Source organism: Marmota flaviventris, chromosome 2, assembly GCF_047511675.1.
Source record: "Marmota flaviventris isolate mMarFla1 chromosome 2, mMarFla1.hap1, whole genome shotgun sequence".
In the NCBI taxonomy this organism is placed as follows: Eukaryota; Metazoa; Chordata; class Mammalia; order Rodentia; family Sciuridae; genus Marmota; species Marmota flaviventris.
Genome location: NC_092499.1, coordinates 183,081,695 through 183,105,195, shown reverse-complemented (window position 1 = coordinate 183,105,195; position 23,501 = coordinate 183,081,695). Strand labels below are relative to the sequence as shown.

The 23,501-nt window shown below is 57.6% G+C and overlaps 1 protein-coding gene across 1 annotated transcript in view; it reads right to left on the bottom strand.

The window, feature by feature from the left end:
• Vstm2l (V-set and transmembrane domain containing 2 like) overlaps window positions 1-18,105 on the bottom strand; it is a 31,388-nt gene extending 13,283 nt beyond the window's left edge. The window contains exon 1 of the mRNA XM_027945135.3: window positions 17,985-18,105. Coding sequence (XP_027800936.3) covers window positions 17,985-18,105 — 121 coding nt within the window. The remainder of the gene's footprint in view (window positions 1-17,984) is intronic.
• Between the last annotated feature and the right edge of the window lie 5,396 nt (window positions 18,106-23,501).

Sequence of the window (23,501 nt, the reverse complement as noted above, 5' to 3'; positions counted from 1 at the left end):
CAGCACCAGGCAGCAGCCTTATCACAGCGGTGGGGACTCAACCCCAGGCCCGCCCACTCCGGGTCCTTGCTTTCCCCAGGGGACTTGGGGCTCTTTCTGAAGCGGAGCAGCCTTCACCTTGCTGAGTGACAGCCTGCTGGGCACCGCAGCCGAGGAGTCTGTTCCACTGCCCGCTAAGGCCGGGCATCAGGGGCATTTCACCCAGCCAGGGGCTACCGGGGGGCTTCCCTGAGGAGGCGTGACCCTGCCGTGAGCCCACAGGGCAGGTCACCATAGCAGGGAGCAGGCTCCTGAGCTTCGTGGGAGCCAGGCTGCAGGTACAGCCACCAGCTGTCCCACCCACTGGGCTACCCTGGCCCTAGAGTCTCCCAGTGCCCCCTGACCTTGCCAGGAGCACCCAGGTGGGGTGGGGTGGCCCCTGAGAATCCCCTGGGCTCCAACCTGGTGGCCAAGGGGACGCTGTGTCTGCAGGACAGGCAGGGAAGCCGGGGTGCTGGACATCGGTTGCATGCAGGGACATAGGGAGCCCTGGACAGGGGACAGGGATGCAGGATGGAGCCCGTCTCTGCCCACAGGCTTGCTGTGCGACCTGGGAGCACCCCGGCTCCCGAGCGTCCCTCCCGCTCTGTATAATGGGGGTTCACCCTGATGGCCAGGAGCCCTGGCCTGTGTCCTGGGGGTTGGTGTCTCTGCCTTGGAGGGCTTCCTGGAGGAGGGGGCACGCAGCCAGGCAGGGAAGGCTGGGCGCACGCTGCCAGGACAGGCCAGGGGCAGGGGTGCCAGGCGTGTGGGCACTGCGAGTGTGAGAATCGGAGCCGGCCGCCCTGCACCTGCTGCCCAGCGGGCGCCTGCTGCAAGGCCAGCGCCCCATGCACTCCCACAGAAAGAGCAGAGCAAAGTCAGAGAACAGGTTTGCACAGAGCTGCCCTTGGCCCCTAGGCCTGACCTGCCATTGTGACCAAGATCCCCGGGCTCAGCCTTGGGCTTGGGTCAGCCTCGCCCCATGGAGCTCTGCACCAGCTCCCCTTCAGCCACTCCCTCGCTGGGCTCAGCCCCCCCACCACCCATGGTTCCTCCAGGGACCTGTAAGGCTGCCGCACCAGCCCAGGACTGGGGGGTCCCGACGACCATTGATGATGCTGACGACAAGGTTGTGGCAATAAGAATAATCCTGAAGAAATAAAAGCCACTTGTTTTGCACCAGCCGCAGCGCCAGCCTCTTACACAGATTCCCTCCTGCTCCCAGCATGGCACTCAGTACGGTGGGGTCCTTATTATCCCTGATTTAGATGGGGAAGCCAAGGCTCAGAGAGGTTTAGTGACTTGCCCAAAGCCACAGAGCAAGTGAGAGGTTAAATGAACCCAGACAGGGAACCTGTAACCTCTAGACCTTCCGCATGACCCCTTCCCCTTCTTCCCTCCAGCCACCCAGCCCCCAGCCCCACAGCAGCATCAGAGCCAAGCTGGGGACACAAAATCCCTCTCTCTGCCAGATCCCCAGGCGACTCCCGGCCCAGGGGCTGCTGTGGTTATGGATATGGGAGAAGGAGGGGGTTGTGCCCTCCAGCCTCAGGGCCTGCCTAGCGGGCTGGGCTCTCTGGGAGGACAAATTAGATCCTGCAGGGGAGGAGCAAGGAGCTTGAGTGGCCGCAACCTCTCCTTCCTGCGAAGTGCGCATCCACCCCGGTGGACAGGACAGTGCGGCGGCAGGACCGGCCCAGCGCAGGCCCGAGCAAGGGCTTTGGCTTCTGCCCCAGGCAGGAGACGACCTGGGGACCTGGCTGGCCCTTCAACCCCACGCCCTGGGGCCTTCCCGACCTCCCAGGCCCTCGTCCACACCAACAGGGAGGGCTTCAGGCTCAGTCCTGTCCCCAGGAAGGGGGTGTGACGGGGGCAGCCCTTTGCCTCTCTGAGCCTCTGTTTCTTTTCCTGAGAAAGGGGAGAATGAGAGGCTGATGAGAAACAGACACCAGGTGACACGTGCCTCATGCCTGGCACACAGTAGGTGCTCAATCAATAACACTCTCTCATCTTCTCACTCCAAAATTCCTACATATCCAGGAAGAGCTTGTTTTTGTTTGTTTGCTGGTTTTGGGTTCCGGGGGTTGAACCTAGGGGTGCGAAGTGCACATCCACCCCGGGTGGACAGGACAGTGCAGCTGCAGGCCATCGGTTGCGTGCAGGGACATAGGGAGCCCTGGACAGGGGACAGGGATGCAGGGGTGCGTTCCCACTGAACCACGTCCCCAGCTCCTTTTACTTTTTATTTTGAGACAGGGTCTCCCTAAATTGTTGAGACTGGCCTCTAGCTCCGATCCTCCTGCTTCAGCCTCCTGAGTCACTGGGATGACAGGTGTGCACCACCATGGCTGCCTTCCAGAAAGATCTTTAAAGATGCTTCCTTCTTGCCTTGGCAGATGGCACAGTGGCACAGCATCTGTATTTCCCCGGACCAGGGACCTCTCCCACGTAGCTCCGTCTTCCTCTCCGGCCGCCTTTGCTCTACCACCTCCACCTCCCAGAAGCCTCTGGACTCCTGCAGGCCCAGGGCGTTTGTCCCCATGGGCAGCAGCAGCCAGGCCCCCGGGCTCACTCCACCTCTGCTGAGATTTCCCATCCCAGACGCCCTGGTCAGCCCCACATCTCCTCTCTGCCTCTGCCCGGCCCTCCCTGTCCTGCTCTTGGGGTCTTGGTGTGAGGCCCCCTGGGGGCCTGCAAAGGACGGTCCCCAGACAGCCAGCAGCTCTGCGGAGAAGAAGCGGGCTCCCGGGGATGTTGGGGACAAGGCAGATCCTTTTCCAGAAAACTAAGACAGAGGAGGGGTCCAGCAAGAGAAGAGTGTGGCCTGCGGCCTCGGTCGCCCCTCGGTCCTCCCCCTGGCCACACTGAGATGCTCGGGCGCCACACCTCCAGGACGGACGGATTCACAGAGTCCAGTCCATCCCCAGGGCAGCCCCAGCGGAGGGCGATTCTGACCTGAGCCACCCCAGGGCGCCCTGAGGACCTGAGGCCAAGGGAAGTGAGCCGGCAAAGGAGGTCCCCAGGGAGGGCAGGAGGCGGGGTGGGCACCAGGGCTGGGGACAGAGCTGCTGTTGGAGCTTCCCTCTGGGGTGACACAGGTCCTGGCGATGGCAACAGAGCCACTGTCTGCACCTGTCACCACCAAACAGGACGCCTAAAGACCGTGAAAATGGGGCTGGGGAGGTGGCTGGGCGTAGCCACTTGCCTGGCATTCGTAAGGGACATGGTGAAAATGTAATCCCAGAGACCGGGAGGCTGAGGCAGAAGGACCACAGGTTCAAGGCCAGCCTCAGCAATTTAGGGAGACCCTGTCTCAAAGTAAAAAAATGAAAAGGGCTGGGGCTGTAGCTCAGTGGTGGAGCACCCCGGGTTCCAGCTCCAGTACCCCCAAAAGAAAAAGAAGAAAAGGTAAAAATGCTAAACCCTGTTACGCATATTTTTAAACTTATTCTAATTAGTTACACATGACAGTAGAATGCACTTTGATACATTAGATATAAGTGGAGCCTAATTTCTCATTCTTTTGGTTGTCCATGATGTAGAATCCCACTGGTCACATTGAGTTATATGTGTACATAGGGTAATAGTGTCTGACCCATTCCACTGTCCTTCCTTCCCCCCGCCCCCTTCACTCCCCCCTCCCCCTTCACTCCCCTCTACCTAATCTAAAGTAACTCCTTCTTCCCTAGACCCTCCCCCTTATTGTGAATTAGCATCCGCATATCAGAGAAAACATTTGGCTTTTGGTTTTTTGGGGATTGGCTTATTTCAAATGGATAAAAAATGTGGAGATATAGACATAGATATAGATATGATGGAATATTACTCAGCCTTAAAGAAGAATGAAGTCATGGCATTTGGTGGTAAATGGATGGAGCTGGAGAATGTCAGGTGAAGTGAAATAAGCCCATTTTGGCACTACTTTTAAAAAGGCCCCAGGGGCTCCCCTGGGCAGGAAGTGCCTGTTGTCCACACAACAATGTAACAATTTCCTGACTTGGGTCTGGACCCCTCTCTGTACTTCTCTTAAGCCTGTTCAAACACGTCCTCCTGGCGAGGTCCTCCCCGTGCCCACTTTCTGTTCCCTTTGCCCTGACCCGTGTTTTTCTTACCACTTCACACCCACCTTCTCGATTGTGCTTATTCATCTCATTCCTGTCTGTCTTCCAACTGGAGCACCAGCTCCTTAAGGACTGTGGACCTGGGTCTGTTTACAGCTGAAACAATGCCAGGTACATAGTAGGTGCTCAGTGAACACAGGTAGCAGGTCCAGCAGCGGGACAGGAAGGACCCCATTTCCCCTCTCTGGGCTGCCTAGGGGCCTCTGGGAACCCCTTACTTGGGCCCAGCTGGGAAACTGCTGGCTCTCGGGGTCACGGTCAGTCTCCCAGGCTGGACATGAAAAGCCTGCGGGCCCTGGCTGTGCCGGACTCCCTCGGTGGCCACTCTGGCACTCAGCAAGAGCCAAGATGGGGGAGCTCAGGAAGGTGTTGCGTCTGGAGATGGCCAGGCTAAGTGGAGAAGCTAGAGCACCCCTCTTTTTCTGGTTCTGGGGACTGAACCTAGGGCTCATGATCACTGAGCCACATCCCAAGTGCCGCTCCCCGTTTTTGAGACAGGATCCTGCTGAGTTGCTGAGGGTGGCCTCAAAACTTGCCATCCTCCTGCCTCAGCCTCCCTCTAAGTCTCTAGGATCACAGGGATGCACCAACCACAAAACAGGAACAGCTTTCTTCCTGTTGAAGAGGAAGTCATTTGGAAAAACGCTTAAGGAACCTCCGTGTGCCCTGGCAGGAGGAGCCGGGCCTGCAACAGGAGCTGGGCCCTCCCTCCTGCAAGTAGTGAAGGCTTAACCCGGGGACCCTCCCCCTCCCCCAGGCCACGCCCTCTTCCAGGCTCCCCAAGGTGTCCCCGCCCTTGCCCAGTCGGAAGGCTCTGGGAGGAGGGAACACGTCTCAACTTGGAGGCTGACTGGGCTTGATGGTCGGGGAGACTCTGAGGAGGAAAGGGTGCCAGAGACAGGGTTTCCTAAACCAGCCTCTGGGGACCGCCTCCACCGTTTCCACAGGCTCCCTGGACCTGCACTAGTATTTGCTTAATATTTATTTTCAAAGCATCTTTCCGTTTTTACTTAAATAAATTCAGCTTAAAAGGAGGCTTTTATTACGGCCATAAACCGAAAATCAGCATCACTTGCCATAAACAGAGGGTGACTGTAAAAATCAACACTATGACAACCAAACGGCATTCGTGAATCCCAGCCAGGGAAGGAGGCCCGCGGAGGCCCTGGGCCTCCACCCCAACTTTTCTCATTAACAAGGATATTGGCAAAGATGCGGTGTTAAGTTCAGAGCCAGCCCCGAGCAGAGACCTTCTTTTTGATCCAAAGGGGCCTGGGATGCAGGTCCTGTTGATGTGTGGACGCCAGCCGGCGCCCGCCACCATCCCAGCCTGGCCACCCCTGGCCACCAGCCCCACCATGCATCACCAGTTCCCACCTCCAAGGCCCCGCCCACTCTGGACCAGACACCCAGAGGCATCCTGAGTCCTGCTGATTCTTCCTGTCTGTGTCCGCTTAGTGCCCCTACACCTGTACCGGGTGAGGACAAGCCTCGATGAAGGAATAGAGCAGCCCAAATGGATACCTCAGAAGTGGAGTGGGAGACTCCTCTGCAGTCGGAAAGGTCAAACCAAGGAAGCCACTTTTTTTTTTCTGGCCCTGGGGATCAAACACAGGACCACTTTACCATGAGCTACATCCCTAGCCCTTTGTGGTTTATTATTTTGAGACAGGGTCTCACGATGTTGCTGAGATTGGCCTCCAACTTGTGATCCTCCTGCCTCAGCCTCCCAAGTTGCTGGGATTACAGGCGGGCACCACTATGCCTGGCTCAGGGAAGTCACTTCTAGAGAAATCAGGCTTCACTCCAGAAAAATGGAGAAAGAAGGTTGTGTGTGTATTAGAACAAATGTGGAAATATTATGGAGCAGAAGACAGAATTCATGAATTTTGAACGAACTGGGACACATCAAAGAAAGGCTGCCCCTGGGGGGAGCTGTTTGCTCTCCCGCACAGGCAAACAGACCAGGTGGGGGCTTCCTGTCCCTCCAATCCAGGGCGCCTCTCTGCAGCCTCCTGCTCCTCAGAAGTGCAACCCCACGCCCCCCAACACACATCCCCATCTGTGAACAGGAAATGTCAGTTTGTTGACCAAAGCGGGAACCGGACCAGGAGGAAGGCAAGAGGCTGGGGAAGGGGAGCCCAGGCTGCGTAGGTGAGGACACAAGCTACCACTCTCCCCAGACTTGCTATGTGGCTTTGTGTGAGCTACTACACATCTCTGAGCTTGGGTGAGAGGACTGAATGAACTAATGCAGGGGCTGGGGTTGTGGTTCAGGGTAGAGCGCTTGCCTATCAGTGTGAGGCACTGGGTTCAGGCCTCAGCACCGCAAATAAACACATGAATAAAAATAAGGATCCATCCACACTTAAAAGAAAAAGAAAAAGAAATAAACGAACCAATACAGGTGGAGAGGCTGTTGCAGTGAGCAGGACACAGGAGGTCACAAGACCCCACTGTTACCTGTGGAGCCCTCTGGGGGCTGAGTCTCAGCCACACAAAGCAGGATCCCCAGGCGGGGTCCCTGCCAGCCCTGGCGGGTGCTTGCCCAAGACAAACCAAAAGACAGAGCGTTTCTGAGGACTTAACTGGGTGCTAAGGGCCCGTTGATGCTGAGCCTCAGTGTCCTCGCCTGGGAGATGGGGATGAGGGTCGCCAGGCCTCCAAGTCTCGCTGTCGGGCTCAGCGTGGTAATGCCCCCCGGGGCTGCGGGCACAGGCTGTGGTGGGGCGGGGAGTGTCCTCGATTGACTTTTAATTTATTGAAATTTACCAAACTTAAAATCAACCATTTCAACGGGAACAGTTCAGGGACAACGACCCTCTTCATCTAGTCCCCAACATTTCCACCCTAGCAGGCAGCCCCCGCCCCGCGGCCGCCCGGCCACACCCGGCCACCTCGCCCGCTGTCCTGCAGAGCCCGGCTGCCCGCTGGGCGGCTCTCCCAGGGGGCGGCTCGGGACGGCGCTTCGTTGATTGTGGTCGAGGGATTTTTTTAATGCAGCAGAAGACCCCTCCTCGTCCCCCGGCAGCCGAGAAGGGGCAGCTCGGGGTCTCTGCTTCTCACCGGCGACGACGCTGAGCCTCGGGAAGGAGCGGAGCCGCGGGGACCCGCCGGGCGGCCCTGGCCCCTGAGGGCAGCGCGGGCGGCCACCGCTCAGACCGAGGAGACCGCGGTGGAACCACGACCCCGGGGAGACTTAGGGAGAGTGACAATGTCCTGGCACCTGCAGGATCGTGGAGCCGAGCAGGTCCCCGGAGGGACTCCCGCCACCTCTTCCCACCTGTCAGGGCCGGAGCGCCAGGGGGCGGCGGGAGGCCGCGGTGGCTGAGGCCGGGACTCCGCGACCCGCCCCAACCCTGGCAGGCTCCGGGGAGCGGCGAGTGGGGGGCCCAGGCCGGCCCTCCAGCCCTGGGGTGCAGGTGGCCCCGGATCCTGAGACGCTCCCCAGAGCCAGGGGAGCAGGAGAGCAGGAGGCAGGAGAGGCCAGGGAGGCCAGGGAGGCCCAGGCACCGGAAGGGGCAGAAGGCAAGAGGGTGCAAGGGAAGCGGGGCGCAGGGACCAGCAGCAGAGGGGAGAGGCTAGGAGAGCCTGGGATGCTTCCAGCAGGGCTTCTGGGGTGTCCAGCTGGCTGTGGCCCCACAGGACCTGGCCTGGGTCAGATCTGGTCCCATCAGGCCCTACTGCCTGCCCCACTCCAGCCCCTGCCAGCCCTGCCCGCTGTGTTGGGAAACCCCAGTTGGCATCCTGAAGGGATGGGCTCTGGAGTTGGGCTGACCTGGATCTGAGCCCCATGACACTTCCTCCCAGCCTCGGTTTCCTCATCTGTAAAGTGGGCATTGTGAGGAGCCAATGGGCACATGTGCCTGTAAATACCAGGCCCAGGGCCTCCCAGAGGCATTACCTTGCTGGGGATGACCATCTGTGTGCGTTAGCAGGGTGGACCTGCTCTAGCTCCTCCCTCTCCAAGCTCCAGCCCCCCTTTTTCATGCTGGGAGGCCTGACCTGGGCCTAGACTCTTTAAACACAAAGACAATTCTAGCACCAGGGAATCTCAAGCTCAGGGGGTCTGTCCCATCCCCACCCCAGGACCTTTGCACTTACACTGTTCCCTCTGCAGGGAGGGGATTTAACATGCCCAGAGGCAGAGAGCCAGAAAGCAGCAGATCTAGGGGGAAGCCTCGGCTTCCAGCACCTAGCTGGAGTCCAGTGACCACTGTGGGGACCTTGGGGGACACCAGGCAGCTGCCTGGCCAATCCTGGCTCTGCCCTGGAGGCCTCCCTTGGCCTCAGCCCTCCCCGCTCTGCTGGGCCTGCCTGCTAGGAGACCATTAGTGTGGCTTTGTTTTGAGCGCTATTTCCACTACCTTGCGCTCTGGCCGCGGGGCCTCCATTAGGGACCCTTTCCCTGGGCCGATGACAGGCGGCAAACAGCTCCCCAGTGAGCCGGCAGTAATTGCTGCTGCCTCCAAGGCCGGAAATGATTTTTTTAAAACCTTGCAAAGCAAAACAGACACCCTGCCGCCTGCTCGCAGCCCTCCTGCCTCAGCCGGGAACCCGGCCTGGGGATCCCAGAAAAGGGGCTTCAGTCCAGGGCCCCCCAAGCCCAGGAGACACCCTTAACGTGCCAGGCTAAGGGAGGCAGACCCTGGGCTCTGGCCCTTGCTTGAAGCGCTGTGGGCTCCAGGCCACCACACCCCTGAGCCTCCTCTCCCCGCTGTGAAGGCAATGGGCACCCAGGGTGCCGGCTGGGAGGCACCGACAGGGCCCTGGGCCCTGCCGGGGGACGTCAGGGAGCGCACCAGGCCAGGAAAGAGCACGGGGAGGAGCATGTGGCCAAGGACTGCAAGGAGGCCAGCATGCTCGCACACACGCACACGCCTGCTCGCACACGCGTGTGCACACACACAACCCCCACCCCCTCCCAGCCCACGTCTCCACCATCCTGGAGCCCACAGACTCAGCGAGGCTCCAACCAACCTCCCGGCCTTCCCAGCAGGCAGCCTCTCCTCCTGTCTCTCCACCAGCCTCCCCACACAGAAGGCACCCAGGTGGCCTCTGCCCAGTGGATCAAGACCAAACCCGGCTCTCCAAGCTCCGGCTCCAGCCTGCCTTTCCAAATGAGCACGCAGGACTCTCCAGGTGAAGCCCCCATCAGACCCAGCAGCTAGGTGAGGCACCTCTCCCAGTCCTGGCTGTCCCTGGAAACAAGCCTCCAGGAGTCTGCCTCCTCTAGGAAGTCTTCCCTGACTGCACCAGGACACCCAGTGCCACCACCCCGTGGCTCAGTGCTGAGCCCCGTCCTTGAGCTCGTCTCTGTTCCCCAGTACCTCCAGGCCCCTGCAAGACTTGCCGGGGAAATGAATGAAGCTCTGTCCCCGAGACTGTCCCAGAGGAGGGCAAGGACTCCTCGTCCCTTTCTGCCACAGACCTGCCCATGTCCAAAGGCCAGACCTGGCACCTCTCTGGGCTTCAGTTTCCTCCCTGGGGAAATGAAGGCTGCTTCCCCTGGTGACCAGAGGGAGGCTTTGGGGCCTCAACAAGCCCTTGGAAACTATGGGCACAAAGGCACCATGTGACCAGTTGCTTGCAGAGGTTGGTGACCCCTGGAAGCTTCAGGTCTTCCAGCTCTGCCGCTTGGCCACTCCTTCACTCCCTGGCTGACACTTATTGAATGCCTGCCCCATGGGGGTGTCATTTTGATGTATGGAATATATGTATGCGTAATCGGAGATGTCGCCTGAACTGGGTGTGAGTGTGAGTGTGTAAACAGAGAAGCGGGCGGGCGGGGCGTGAGAGAGGGTACAGTGCAACAGGGGAGGGGCCAAGACGGAGGGAAAGGGACCAGAGGAGGAGAGGACCTGGAGGGAGACTCGGAGGAAAGCAGGCCGGGGGACAAGGACCCGGACAGGCAGCAGGCACAGGCCCTGTCCCAGGGGGCCCTGCTCACCCTTGGCCAGCGGCTCTCCACGGCCCCAACCGGCCCCAGCTCTGGCCTTCCAGGTGCTCCCAGGGCTCCCCTGGCCTCCCAAGGGCCCCAGCGTGGAGGGGAGAGGAGGCTGGCACAGAAGCAAAGGCCGCAAGGCAGAGGGCACCTGCTCAGTCCCTCAGGCTGGGAGGACAAGGGACCCCCCACCCTCCCAGCTGCCACACACGGTGGTCAGGCACCCAGACTCTGGACACGCCCTGGGACCAGACACGGGCCCACTGCTAGAACACCTGGTCAGGGACACGCAGGTGCCAGCAGCCCAGGGCCCCCACTCCCCACAGACAGGGCCTGGACTTCAGCCACCGGGCCTCTCTTCCCGGCAGAGCGCGCTCCCTGCGTCCCATACAGCCTCTGCGAGGACCCGAGGACCTGCGGCAGCCAGGGCTCCCAGGGCTCGGGAGCGCACCTGCCCACCGCGCTTTGGCAACCGCGAGCAGGACAGATGACGGGTCGGGCACTCTGGCTCGCGGTCCCAGAAGCTGGGCTTGGGCCTGGCTCTGCCACTCAACATCTGTGTGTCCTCACGGGTCGTGGTTAGGGGAGGAGGGAGGGGAGGGGAGGAGGCGGGCCCATGTGCCACCCTCGGGTCCCACTCCAGACAGCAGGACAGAAGGCAGGACTTAGGAGGACACAGAGGGAAGAATTCCAGAGGTTGAGCCTGCTCAGGTGGGGGACTGAGGCCCCGAGAGAGGTGGGGACCTGCTGTGTCACCCAGCAAGGGTGGAAGGAGACAAAGCCCAGTGTCCCTAGCCTCCTACCCTCAGAGCTGGAGCAAAGGCGGAAAGGAGCCACTGGAGACAGAAGGTCCCATCCGGCCAGGTCCCCTGCGGGTGGCATCCTCACTGCTGGGGGCTCCACCCACCTGGGCCCTTGAGCCAGCACAACCCCTAAATCCCTGTGGGACTTGACTCACCCCCGACTGTGCCCTGGCTTCTCTGCCCACCTCACCAGCCTTTGCTCCTTTAGGATAAGGCAGAAAGCCCTCCCTCTACAGCAGCTCTGGCTCACAGCTGCCTGGGGCCAGCTCCACAGCTTCTGTGATGAAGAGCTCACTGCCCGGCACCCTCAGCTCCAGAGGCCAATGCCCTTCTCCGAGTTAACTGTCACTCACCCCTGCCTCTTAAATCTTGCCACAATTCATAATATATATATCAAGGATTGAACCCAGGGGCACTTAAACACTGAGCCACATCCCCACCCCTTTATAATATTTTGTTTAGAGACAGGGTCTCGCTGAGTTGCTTAGGGCCTTGCTAAGTTGCTGAGGCTGGCTCTGAACTCTCGATCCTCCTGCCTCAGCCTCCTGAGCCACTGGGATTACAGATATGTGCCACTGTGCCCAGCCACAATTCATACTTTTGATATTCTTATGGGTTTAGTTGTCTGTCTCCCCCACTAGACTGAGAACTCAAGACAGCAAAAGCCTTATCTCTCTCCTTCACTGATATGTTCCCAGGGGGCAGGTGCTCGAATGGTATCTGGTGAATGAATGAGTGAATGAATGACTAAGCTTCCAAACACCCCAACGGTCCTCACTAGGCCAGCATTCCCAGTATGCAGCATATGGGGAATGAGGGGGGAAGGCGTGGCCTATGGACTAACGTGTCCCCCAAGTCCCATCATTTACTTGTGGATCCCCCTTGGACATGCTATGTACCACCTGCGCTATTATGTCCCTAATGTTTTCCTATAAACAAACCCCACTAGTTTCTAATACCCCGTTAGACTCATCCTAAGCAATCACGTCTATGAAATCAGTTTTGATGGGCTGGTTATATTTTTCCAACCCCAATAAAATAAATGCCTAACTATTAAACGTAAGAGGTCTGTCTGGCTTCTGCCTGAGATCATCTCTCAGGTAGGGCCCAGTCTTGCTGAGGGATCTTGAAGGAGGATTTTAACTGGGGTGGGGGAGGTGTGGAGCTGAGGCCCAGAGACCTCCGTGATGGCTTTGAGGAAGGAGAGGGGCACAGCTGTGGGAAGGGGACCTGCAGGACCTCCTCACCCCACCTGACTTCTCTGCAGCACTGGGTACCAGAGGGACCCACTGGGGTGGGCTGTGAATTCCACAATCACCAAACAGGCCGCGGGGTAGATTTCCTCTCCCAGTGAGACCACGGTCCCTTCTCCTAATGGAAGAGTCTCCTCAGGGTCGGGAACGAGGGCACAGTGCTTGGCCGCCTTAGCCCTGTGGTTGAGGCATTTCACATGCATCCCAGGAGCTGGGCCCTGGGTCCCCACGGTCAGATGGAATCAGCCCTACTCATCCCAGGAAGTCCTCGCTGCAGCCAGCAGCCTGGGAGAGGTTCTGACTGCGTGGCGTTTCACTATAAGCAGGGATTCCTTATGAAATTAAAATTACCTGAGTGTTTAAAGATGCATGAACTTGGAATCAGCAGAAGTTTCAGAATTCACCCTTCAGACCCTCAGCATCCGCTCATTTATTTCCTGCCACCACCCTCGGCTGGGCATTGTGCTGGTTTCCCAGGACACAGGGACTCTGACCTTGGCTGCCCAGTTGGCTCCAAACTCCCTTTGGAGCTCAGCCCCTCGACTCCCCGCCCTGTCAGCTGCTGGCTTGGTTCCTAAGTCCCGAAGGGGCTCCTTTCTGACCACCCTTCTGCTCCTTTCTGACGCCCGCCCGTCACACCAACGTCACTCTTCACATATGCACGTCTTCTCCTTCCAGCTTGGGAAGTAGAGGGCTGTTGTGGGAGGGGGCTATGGGGGCTGCCACTTCCATTGCTGCCCAGCGTCCAGGCGAGGACCACAGAGGTCACTAAGCGTCTTCCGCCACAGGGCCAGGTCTTCAGGCCCAGCCTCGTCCTCCCACCATGACCAGGCCCCTCCCTCTTCTTTTCTAAAACTGAACAGCATTATGAACGCAGGGCCTACAGCAAGACTCCTGGGTTCATATCGCACCCCAACACTTGTCAGGGGTGTGACCTTGAGTCCATTCTCTTTATCTATACACTGGGCCTGGGACTGTACTCTCGGCTCAGGGTTCTTGAGCCAGTCCCATTACGCACTGGCAGGACATGTGCTCCCGACTGAGCACTGAATCTCCATTTGTACAGGGCTGATAAGGTGACCCCCAATGCCAAGCAGGACCGCCCAGGAGAGTCTGGGTAAATTCCCCCGTGCCCTAGGCCTCAGGCCTCCCAGCTCAGGACCCTGAGGGGGCCTCCATGATTCACTCAGGTGTTCTGTCTCCTACCCCAGAGGCTGTGGGCCAGCAGGGACCATTACAGGCTCCCTTTGCCCTCCCTGCTCGTCGGCCATGGGGAACTCTGCCCCCCGCCATCCTTGCTTGTCCCCATATCAAGAAGCAGAGTTCCTTGTGCCCTGCTGACCACCTGCAGCTGGCCCTGTTTAGAGAGGCCCCGGGAGCTGCTGATGGGCACCGTGTCAGAACCAATTGGTGTGAAGGACCTGGGGAGACCGCGGGTGAGGGCCGGTTCCCCACAGGAGGCCTGGAAACCCGCAGCCCCAGGCACGGTGTTTACGGGAGTAATTGATAGAATCATCACCAACGCCCGGGACGAAGACGAACACATTTTTAACATCATAACCTCTGAAAGACAGGACTCAATTTTCTCCATCTTCCAGCCACCAAACTAGCCGGCTTATTGATGGCGAGACACCAACAGTTCGGTGAGGAACACAAGGAAGCCAGGGTCATTTTTCAGCACACAGGCTGCTTGCCAAATGGCCCGTGGTGGGGGGGGCTGCTTGCCAAATGGCGGGGGGGGGGGCCCTTCCCCCTCCCCCCTCCCCCTTCCCCGGCATCCCGCTGCTCCCTCTTGGCAACCGAGAACCTCAGGCTGGTGAATCACTCAGTGGACGAAGCGCCAGGCCTCGCCAGGACCTTTGTCTGCACTGGGTGCATTAATAATTGAAGGTGCTGGCCTGGGTGTGTGTGTGTGTGTGTGTGTGTGTGTGTGATGGGATGGGAGGTGGGAGTGGGGGGTGGGCTGCTGCAGGGGGAGGCTTCCTGGGGCTCCTCTCGGGATCCATACACCTACCCCATCTGGACCACTTCTCCCCGTGACAGCGAAGCCCCTAGCGCCAGAGGATCGCACCCCTCCACCTCCCAATAGGTATGGGTGAGACTTAAGGCAGGGCTTCCTAATCAGGCTGGAGCTTATTAAAATGCAAATTCCAACATCCTGTCAATAACCCTTTTGACCACTGGCCTTGTGGGGGATCACTATTGTAACAAACTCCCTGGGGGTTTCTGAGGGTCTGCAGAGATCCTCACAAAGACCTGCCTTGTAATCCCAGTGACTTGGGAGGCTGAGGCAGGAGGACAGCAAGTTCAAGGCCAGCCTCAGCAACTTAGTAAAACCCTGTCTCAAAATGAAAAATAAAAAAGGGCGGGGAATATAACTCAGCAGTAAAGCACCCCTGGTTTCAATCCCCAGAACCAAAAAATCAAAACAAACAACATAAAAAAATAAAACATTTTTTAAAAAGAAAGAAAGAAATGAAACCCACCTCGTGGACACCTGCCCTGGATAAAATCTGGAAGGAACACTAGACAAGGAGTCCAGGCCGGCAGCCTGTTTTTAAGGTGCACGTGGCCTCAGCAAGATCTGTCACCTTTCTGAGCTGCTGTTGCTTCTTGGTGAAAACTGCCGCTTTGACAGTTCCCCGGGGAGCTGGAGGGGGTGTGCTTGGATCAGGGCTGTGCCAGGGAAGAAGTTTGTCACAGGTTTGGGCCAACCTGCCTCCAGGCTGTCCTGGAGAAGGCAGGTCCTGAACCACCAGTCACCTTCCCTCTGACATGGCTCTCCCACTCTCCATACAGACTCTGTGACCTTGGACAAATCAGTGACCCCCCCACCAGCCTCAGTTTCCTCCTGTGCCCAATGTCCTCCCAGGAACGACTGCAGCCCGACTGAGTCCATGCTGGTAAGGAGCTTGGTGGCACCTTGCACATAGTGACAAATGTGAGCTCCCTTTCCTCCCACCCTGCTGTGCTCTTGGCAATGAGCTATCCCTTTCTGATAAAGAAAATCAAAACAGCTGCCATTTCCTGAGCACCTACTAGGTGCAGCCCCCAACCATCACTACTGAGCCTCCAAAGTCGACACCTTGAGAACCACACACCACTCGTTCTTCCTGCCTTTACAAAGCCCTCTTTGAAGGGGGTTGAGTGGAGGTAGGAGGGAGATGGGAAGCAAAACAGATGTCCTTGCTGACCCACCTGACTGCAGGCTCTCCCTGTGACAAGCCCCAGGGCAGGCATTTGCCTGGTACCTGGGCTGGGCTCAGATGGAGTTGGGGCGCTGAGCAGCCGACCTAGCGGTGGGGTCAGTGAGCTCCTCTCCAGGAGTCCCTGCTTCCAGCCCCCACCCCAACCCCAGAGAGACACCTTTCCCGACCCGACCACATTTCCCGAATCAGCTGAGGACACATGCAGCCCAGGAATAATGAAACGATCAGGCTCCAATCTGCTAAACAGCAATTTCGGAGCTTTTTCAGCACACACAGCTTTTATCAAATTGGTATTCTCCTCCTGAACACAAATGGCTTATTAGACATGACCCACTTATTCACTGCGTCTCACTATCATTAATAACAGTTTCTTTTTGTGATTAAGTGAGTGGCTCCAGACCCTTCCTGTGGCGGCGGGTGCTTGGCCCGGCACAGGGGTAGCTGTGAGGGCTCCTCGGCAGCCACTACTTGGTGACTTTGAACCTGGCAATGTCGGGGGAAGGCAGCCTGGCTCCTGCAGAGCAGCCTGGCCTCCTCATTTCTTGAGGGACAGAGGGGGAGTTTCAAGCGGGGCCACTCACTTGCCCAGAGATGCACATGGGGTCCAGAGAGAAGCCAGCTTCCAGCCCCTCTCCATGGAGCCCCTCCCCTGCTTCAGCCGGACTGCTCAGGATGCCGATGGGAGATTGCAGTTAGGGGGGCAGAGCTGTGCCCTCTCACCATACATGGCACCAGGGGGCAGGCAGAGCCTGTCACACAAAGGGCAGAGCCTGCTTCCTTGGGAATGAAAGACCCATGAGTCTGCTGCCCCAAAGACAAGATGACCATAAACCTAGGAGCTCCAGGGCTCATATCTCCTGGGACTGCAAATTCAGGGAAGTCCTTCCTTGGAAAACCCTCCTAGCAGAAGTTCCAAGTGTGCCAAGGAACTGAGCAAGCAAGGAGGGGAGGGAAGGAAGGAATTCCCAGTTCCCCGTGTACGGGAGGGAACCTGACAGGGAGATGAATGTCCTGAAGAAAGCATCCTCTCCGCTTGACAGACCCTGGGGCCTGTCCTGACTCAACCACTCTCTCACTGTGTGACCTTGGGCAATTCCCCTCACCTCTCTGAGCCTCGGTTTTCCCATCTCTAAGTGGAGATCAAAATAACCTTTCCCTGTTTACCGGGACTCCACCCAGATCAGTAGCAAAAGGTAAGGGGTATGAAGGGGGCATGAACGATACAGAGCAAATTCCATCTAACATGGAGAAGCAGAAGGGTGTGGGAGGTCCTGGTCTCCCCAAAGCAGAGACCCTGAGAATGGCTTCGGAAACCCCTCCCCCTGGAGCAATCCCATTCATGCGTCATGTCCCAGAAAGGCCCTCCCTGGTTATCTATCCGACGCCACACAGTCTTCACTCAGCTCTCTGACCTCTGTGCAGACCTGCCCCAGCCACGGGCACACAGTGCCTAGCATTGGTGCTCCAGGCCCCTTGAGAGATGCAGCCCTGCAGGGGAGGAATGGGGAGGAAGAGTCTCCTCTGGGTTCATCCGTGTGCTGTCCCCTCCACCTGAGCCTGGTTCAGAGGGACAGGGGAGCCCCCAGAGCTGCCAGCCTCAGACCGCCCAACTCTGTTGCCAACTTGGGCTCCTCTGGGGTGAGCAGGAGCTTCTGACACTTGAGCAAGCAGTGCTGGGGACGTCTGCTTGCTCCCAGCTCCCACAGTGGCTGGAGTTGAGGTCTCCCAGTCTCAGACCTCTGGGGCCAGGACTGGGGATGGGGGCACCTTGTGGAAGGATGGCAGGGGGCTTCTGCTGCCCCAGAGACAGACAAAAGCAGCAGGAATTCCCCTCCCACCCCCTGCCTCTGGCTGGAAGCAGCAACCTTAACTACTCCAGTGTCTTCAGGGAGCTATCAGGAGGCTTCATGCCTGAGATGTCACCCACCTGAAGGGGGAGGCTGCCCTCAGGCTAGCAGGTCTCAGAAGAGGGGTCCCCTAGGTCTATAAGGGGTAGGATGGAGAGGGAGGGGACAAGAGCAGCTCGAGGTGAAGCCTTCAAAGGGGAAAGGCAGGTAGGCAGAGAGGGGTGGGTGGGCAAAGTGCGTGAACAAGTGTGTGTGTGTGTGTGTGTGTGTGTGTGTGTGTCCCCGTGTGTCTCCAAGCAGACAGGCAAGAGTTGTGGCAAAGCATGGTGCCTGGGTGCCAACTGGCAGGGTGTGAGCCCACCGGCGCAGCGCCTGATGTGTGTAGTGGGCATAAGTATTTATGAGAGAGGAGGGAGAGGGGCATGCGGAGCCGTGGGAGGGCAGTTGTGGGTGTGATGTGGCTGCGAGTGTGTCCGTGGCTGTGAATATCTGTGGGGTCGTGGAGGTGTGTGTATTCGTGTGTGCGCGTGTGTGCGTGTGTGTGTGTGTGTGTGTGTGTCGGGGGGCGTTTTCTCCGCGACAGTGGCAGTGGGGGTGCGCTCCGGGTGCCCCCTCCTCCGCAGGGCTGGCCAGGATGCCAGGGCGGGTCCACAGACCCAGCAGGGGGAGCTCTGGGACTCCCGCCACCGCCGGCGCGGGTTCCAGCCCCGGGGCGGCCAAGTTGGAGGCGCACAGCCCCGGGTGGGGTTTGCTGGGGAAGTCCGTGGGGGCGGCGACCGAACTCACCGTGGCCGGAGACGTGGTTGTCCCAGGGCGCGTGGCCGGCGGGCCGCGTGGCACCGCCGAGTTGCAGGAAAAGTGCCAGGTAGTGGAGGGCGCCCAGCGCCACGGCGAGCGGGGCCCCCATGGTGCGCGCTCGGGCCGGGGGCGCCGCCGCCTCACATCGGGGCTCAGGAGCCCTAGAGCCCGCGCCCGCTGTCCCCTGCCCTGCGCGGCCTGGCTGCTCGGCTCCCGCCGCTGCCCCTGCCAGCTGGCCCCGGCCCGGCCCGGGTCCCGGCTCTCGCCCGGCTCTGGCCCAGCCCTGGCTGCGGGTAGCGAGCGCACGCCCAGCCGGCCGCCTCCGACTGCGGGACTCTTCCCTTGCGCGGAAGGCCACTCCGCTCGCGCCGCCGCGCCGCACCCCCTCCTCCCACTCGCTCCCGCCCGCCCCGAGGAGGCGGCGGCGGAGGGATCTGCCGCTTGATTTATCATCAAAGTTTTGCCCAGGCTGGGATTTTTAAAGCGGTACTCTCAACTTTCCCCCCTCCCGGGAGCGGGGGTGGGGGCGCGATCCGGAGGAGGAAGCACCCCGGGGACCTGGTTCCCGCAAAACATAACACAACAGGATTCAGAAATGAAAATACTATCCAGCAGGAGCAGGAGAAAAATCATTCCCTCTGCCGCCAGAGCCGGCGCGCTCAGAGGGATTCCTTAACTTTGCCAGCTCGCTGGTGCCAGGGTCAGGGGCAGACGGGGCTGCAGGTGGGCGAGGTAGGACCGAGACCCAGGAGACCCGGTTACAGCTCTGCCGCGACCTTTGGCTCCGTGTGTGAGCATGTCTGGATGTCCACCTCTGAATGAACCTCAGGGACTTCATCTGAGAAATGGGGACAAGAATAGCTGCCTCCAGGGGTCGGGGGAGGATTTGAGAAATCAGATAAAGCATAATATTGCTTACATGCCGCCGCCATAGTTACCACTGTTGTTTTGGACTCTGGGACTTAGTTTTCAAGCCTACATAATGGGAGTGAGGCACAGTTAGCGGTTTCCTTCTAGCTTAGAGGTGCTGGGCCGCCTACGCAGTGAATTGGATCTCCCCCTTCTGGGTTGTAAGGCTCCCTTCCCTGGACTGATGAGCCTAGCTGGGGAGTGTGCGCGTGCATCTGGGTCGGGGGATGGAGGTACTCCCATTCCTAAGAGCAGGCAGCCACTGAGATCCCCTGATTCCTTCCTCGTACAGACCCTGAGTAAAGAGAGAAGGGAGAGCTGTGTTCCTCTTAAAAGGTAGGGAAACACTTTGAATCAGAGAAGGAGCCTCTTCGAGGTCCCAGGAGAGAGCTGGCGCAGGGCGTCTCCTGCCCCTGATCTTTGCCCTTCCTCAGCCCTCGAGCGCCTTGTTTCAGCGTCATGCCAAAGCCAGACGTCTATGCAGCACAAGGACGGTTCCCCGTCTGGCTCTGTGATGCGAGAGTTCAGCACCGCGGACAGACTCTCCCATGTCCTTTCCTTCTCCCGTCGAAGGGCGACCCAGATGGCGGGCCGGCTCCCGGCTCCAGACCACAGGTTGATCCACGATCGTGCATTGTGGACAGCGCCCTGAGTTCGAGAATGCGGTTAGAGCCTGCAGGGCACAACGCCCCTCGCCGTCTTTCCTCTGACTTCGCAACCCTCTCTTTCCAATATCATGGTGGACAACACACTTGGCGGGGCCTGTGGTCGCCAGCAGCAATTCAGCTCTTTCAAAATTAAGGACAGCGCCCTTCCAAGAGTCGCGCGCCTATGAGCACTGTTTCAGCACCACGGACAGCTGTCACCGCCTCGGCCCACAGGCTCTCCCTTCAGCACCACGGATAGATCCCGCCATTGCCCCCGCCGCTTCGGGACTCCATTCATTGGCGGGAGGAGCCGTTTTGTGCCCAGTGACTTCTAATCGTCTTCTCACAGAGAAGTGGTAGTTCGGTCATCCTGGGTTGGACAGGCGCCTTGGACTCTACAAAGTGCTCATTCATTCGCTTGAACTTCCCTGTCACTCATTGTAAAGATGAGGAAACCGAGAATCTTCAAGTCACCTCCTACTGCCAAGACTGAAACCCAGGATCCTTCCAACTCCAGCCCGAGGCCTCTCCAGGAGCCTGGTGACAACTGGGCTTGAAACCCAGGGCTTAGTCTTCTACTTTGGGCCTGCAGGGGGAGAAGGTCAGGGTCAACGGCAGCACACTGCTGCTCTGCTACTGACTTAGTGGACGACCTCCAGGGATCTTTCTCTCCTCTGAGTCTAGAACAAAGTTAAACATTGCAGCCTCTGAGTAAGGTTCCTTCAAGGACAATCTTCGAGGGACTATATGACTTTGGAAAGGCTGTGATGTAATGGCTCTTTCCCCTGCCAGCCATGTTTGTTTGTGAGATGGTGACCTCTCTTGTTTGTGTGCAGTCTCAGCCTCACCTCTTGTTCAGCCCTGGGCTCCAGGCTCTGCTCCCTCCTTCAGCACGATTATCTTCGGTATGTCCTTCCCTTCTCATTGCTCCTCCTGTGAGGGCCTCCCCCCGTCTAGCTGCCTCTCCCTTTGGCAAAGGTCCATCCATCCTGAGTGCCACGCAGAAGAAATGTCTGCTGCCTTCTTCCCGGTCCCAAGCCTCCGTTCCATCGCTGTGAACCCAGCACCATGCTAAGAACTTTAATTATCCCACTTAATCCTCAGGACAATTAGGCCACATGGAGTAGGACATATTGTCATAGGTGTGATCTCTAGAGCCTTACTCTGAGTTCCGAATGCTGCTATGTTACCCTAGACATTAAGGTAACATAGCGTAAGGTAGCACTTACTAGCTGTGTTACCTTAGAAAATTTGCTTGGGCTTTCTGTGTCTCAATTTCCTCATCTGTAAAATAAGAATAACAATACCACCTTCACAAGATTATTGTGAGGATTAAATGAGTGGCTACATGGAAAGCACTTAGAACAGTTCCTGGCCCGTGGCAAATCCATGATGTCCTCATAATCTACAGATAAGGAAACAGAAGCTCAGAAAGGTTGTATCTTGCCCAAAGTAAGGCGGTGATAAGGCAATGATGTTTTAGATGTTCCAGAGCCCATGTTATCAGGCCTAATAGCTGAGTACCTCTTATTCATGCCCCTCCCATGGTAGCTTAGAAAAGTAAGACCCAGAGAGGGTGAGGGACCTCCTCAGAGTCACACAGCCAACCATACCAGAACTAGACCCTCGTTCTCTGTCTCAGATCTAGGGTTCTCATAATACCATACTGTACCATTTGTATTTTCTACAGCATCATCTAACCTGCAATTTACAGTTTACAAATCACATTCACATCCACGATCCCACATAATGCACACAACAACCCTTGAGGCCAATATTATCGCCTTCCTTCTTTTAGAGGTAAGGAAAGGGGAGCTCAGGAGAGGAGGTAACCTGCGCAAGTTTCCACAGCAAGGCGCGGATGTGAAAGGACAAATCTTCATCCCGTGCTCCTGGCCTGTGTGATCCTCTCATCCAAATGCAACCTGCAGACACCGTGGAAACTCGAGAGTCGTGGATGCGGAAGGTAACCAGAGGCTGTCCCAGGAAACTGTGTGTGGGAATTCATGGGGGTGGCTGCCTCTAATCCCTCGGGAATGCTCTGGGAGAGAGTAAGCCTCCTGTCCCTGGAGGCAACTCACAAGCATCCAGCGGTCACACAGATGCCATGAGGCGAATTCACGGCTGTTCCCTTACACAAATGAGGCTCTGAGGGCGACACCAAGTCATGTATTTCAGCTGGCGAAGATGATAATTCCAAGTTGTCCCAAGCAGGGGCTCTGGCCCGGGTCCTTACTTTGGAGCACAGCTCCCTGGAGAGTCCCCACCCTCCCGTTGACTCTGGGAGGCCGCCCCTCCCTCCCCTCCTTGAGAGGTGTCATTTGAGCCCTGTGACTGTGTCAGTGGTAACAGCCGTAAGATTTGTCCTTTTAATCCAGAATCAATAACAAATTTCATTTAAAAATAAATTAAACCAGGCATTGGAAATCATTCACCGTGTGGGCCCGGGCCCTATAGAGCACCGTCTAAATGGCTTCCTTTCTATCATCTATCAATGCCAGGAGGGGGAAACACCTGAGCTGCCTGATTCATGGAGAAACTACTTAAATGTATCAGCCCCTAACAATGAGCAATGGAAGCCCAGAGTCGCACCTTCTAACACACCAATAACATGTGGAGCGAGGCTCCATGAGAGCTTATCGGGGATCCCATGGTCACTGGCTTCGAGGGAGCCCATTTATAAGGGGGAACAATGGCTTTAGTATGTAGCTGCCTAATTTCCAGAATGCATTACTGAGCTCCGAGGAGTAATGGAATTCTATTAAAGTCTTATCTGCCACAGGAGGGTATGAAACCGGCAGGGAAATCCAGACTTGGCACAGACAGGCCCAGAGAGCACCAGGGCTGACCCCAGAAGGTGGGGGAACAAGCCCAGAGGGAAGGGGGGGCAGGCGGGGCCCCGGATGTGTGAAAATATGTGCATTAATAGGGCTCTGGTTTCCAACGATTACGTTTACATCAGCGAATAAAACCTGGCAATAAAACATCAGAACTGCATCTCAGACAGCATTCCCTTTTACAGCCTGGAGTATTTCACTCATTATAACAGGAGGCAGGGAGCGCGAGGTGTCCCCATTTCTCCCCCTTTAATTAAATTTCCTAAATTACTGCCCAAGATTTGGATAAAGCAAAAGACTTACAGCTCCACTAATCGTCATCGAGGCTCCCCGGCCCCTCACAGTGGTGGCCCTGACTGTACCAGGTTCCAACATTATTAAAGTGAAATACTGTGGGTCTGGCCTGCCTGGGCTCTAGTTGGTAAAAGGAGATTCAGTCTCGGGAGGGAAATTGGCTCCAGAATTGGTGTCGCCGTCCCCTTTCTATGTGAGCTTGATCTTGAACTTCTCCTGTCTGAGCCTCCCAACGTCTCCTTCTCCCCAGACAGTGATCTTAAGGGGCTGAGAATTGATCTGAGGCTGGACCAATTCTGGGGTACATCTGTGCGAACTTGGGGAGCTCTATAAAAATGATTAATGCCCAGGCCACACCAGAGAGATTTTTTTTTGGGGGGGGGTATCAAGGCTTGAACTCAGGGGCACTCAACCACTGAGCCCCCATCCCCAGCCCTATTTTGTATTTTATTTATAGAGAGGATCTCACTGAGTTGCTCAGTGCCTCGCTTTTGCAGAGGCTGGCTTTGAACTCCTGCCTCAGCCTCCTGAGCCACTGGGATTATAGGGGTGTGCCACCCCACCCAGCTCACTCCAGAGATTTTGACACTATTGGTCTGGGGCAAGGTGTGGGTATTAGGTTTTTTAAGAATTCCCAGGTGATCCCAGTGGACAGCCAAGGTTGAGTACCACTGGTCTAGACACAGAGTTCTGAGATGTCCCCAGGCTCTGGAATCTCCTGGAAGGCTGGTTGTGCCTGCAGAGGCCCAAGCCCCACCCCTGGGGGTTCTTTCTGTGCAGGTGTTGGGTGGGGTCTACAGGATTCAGTGGGCCACTGT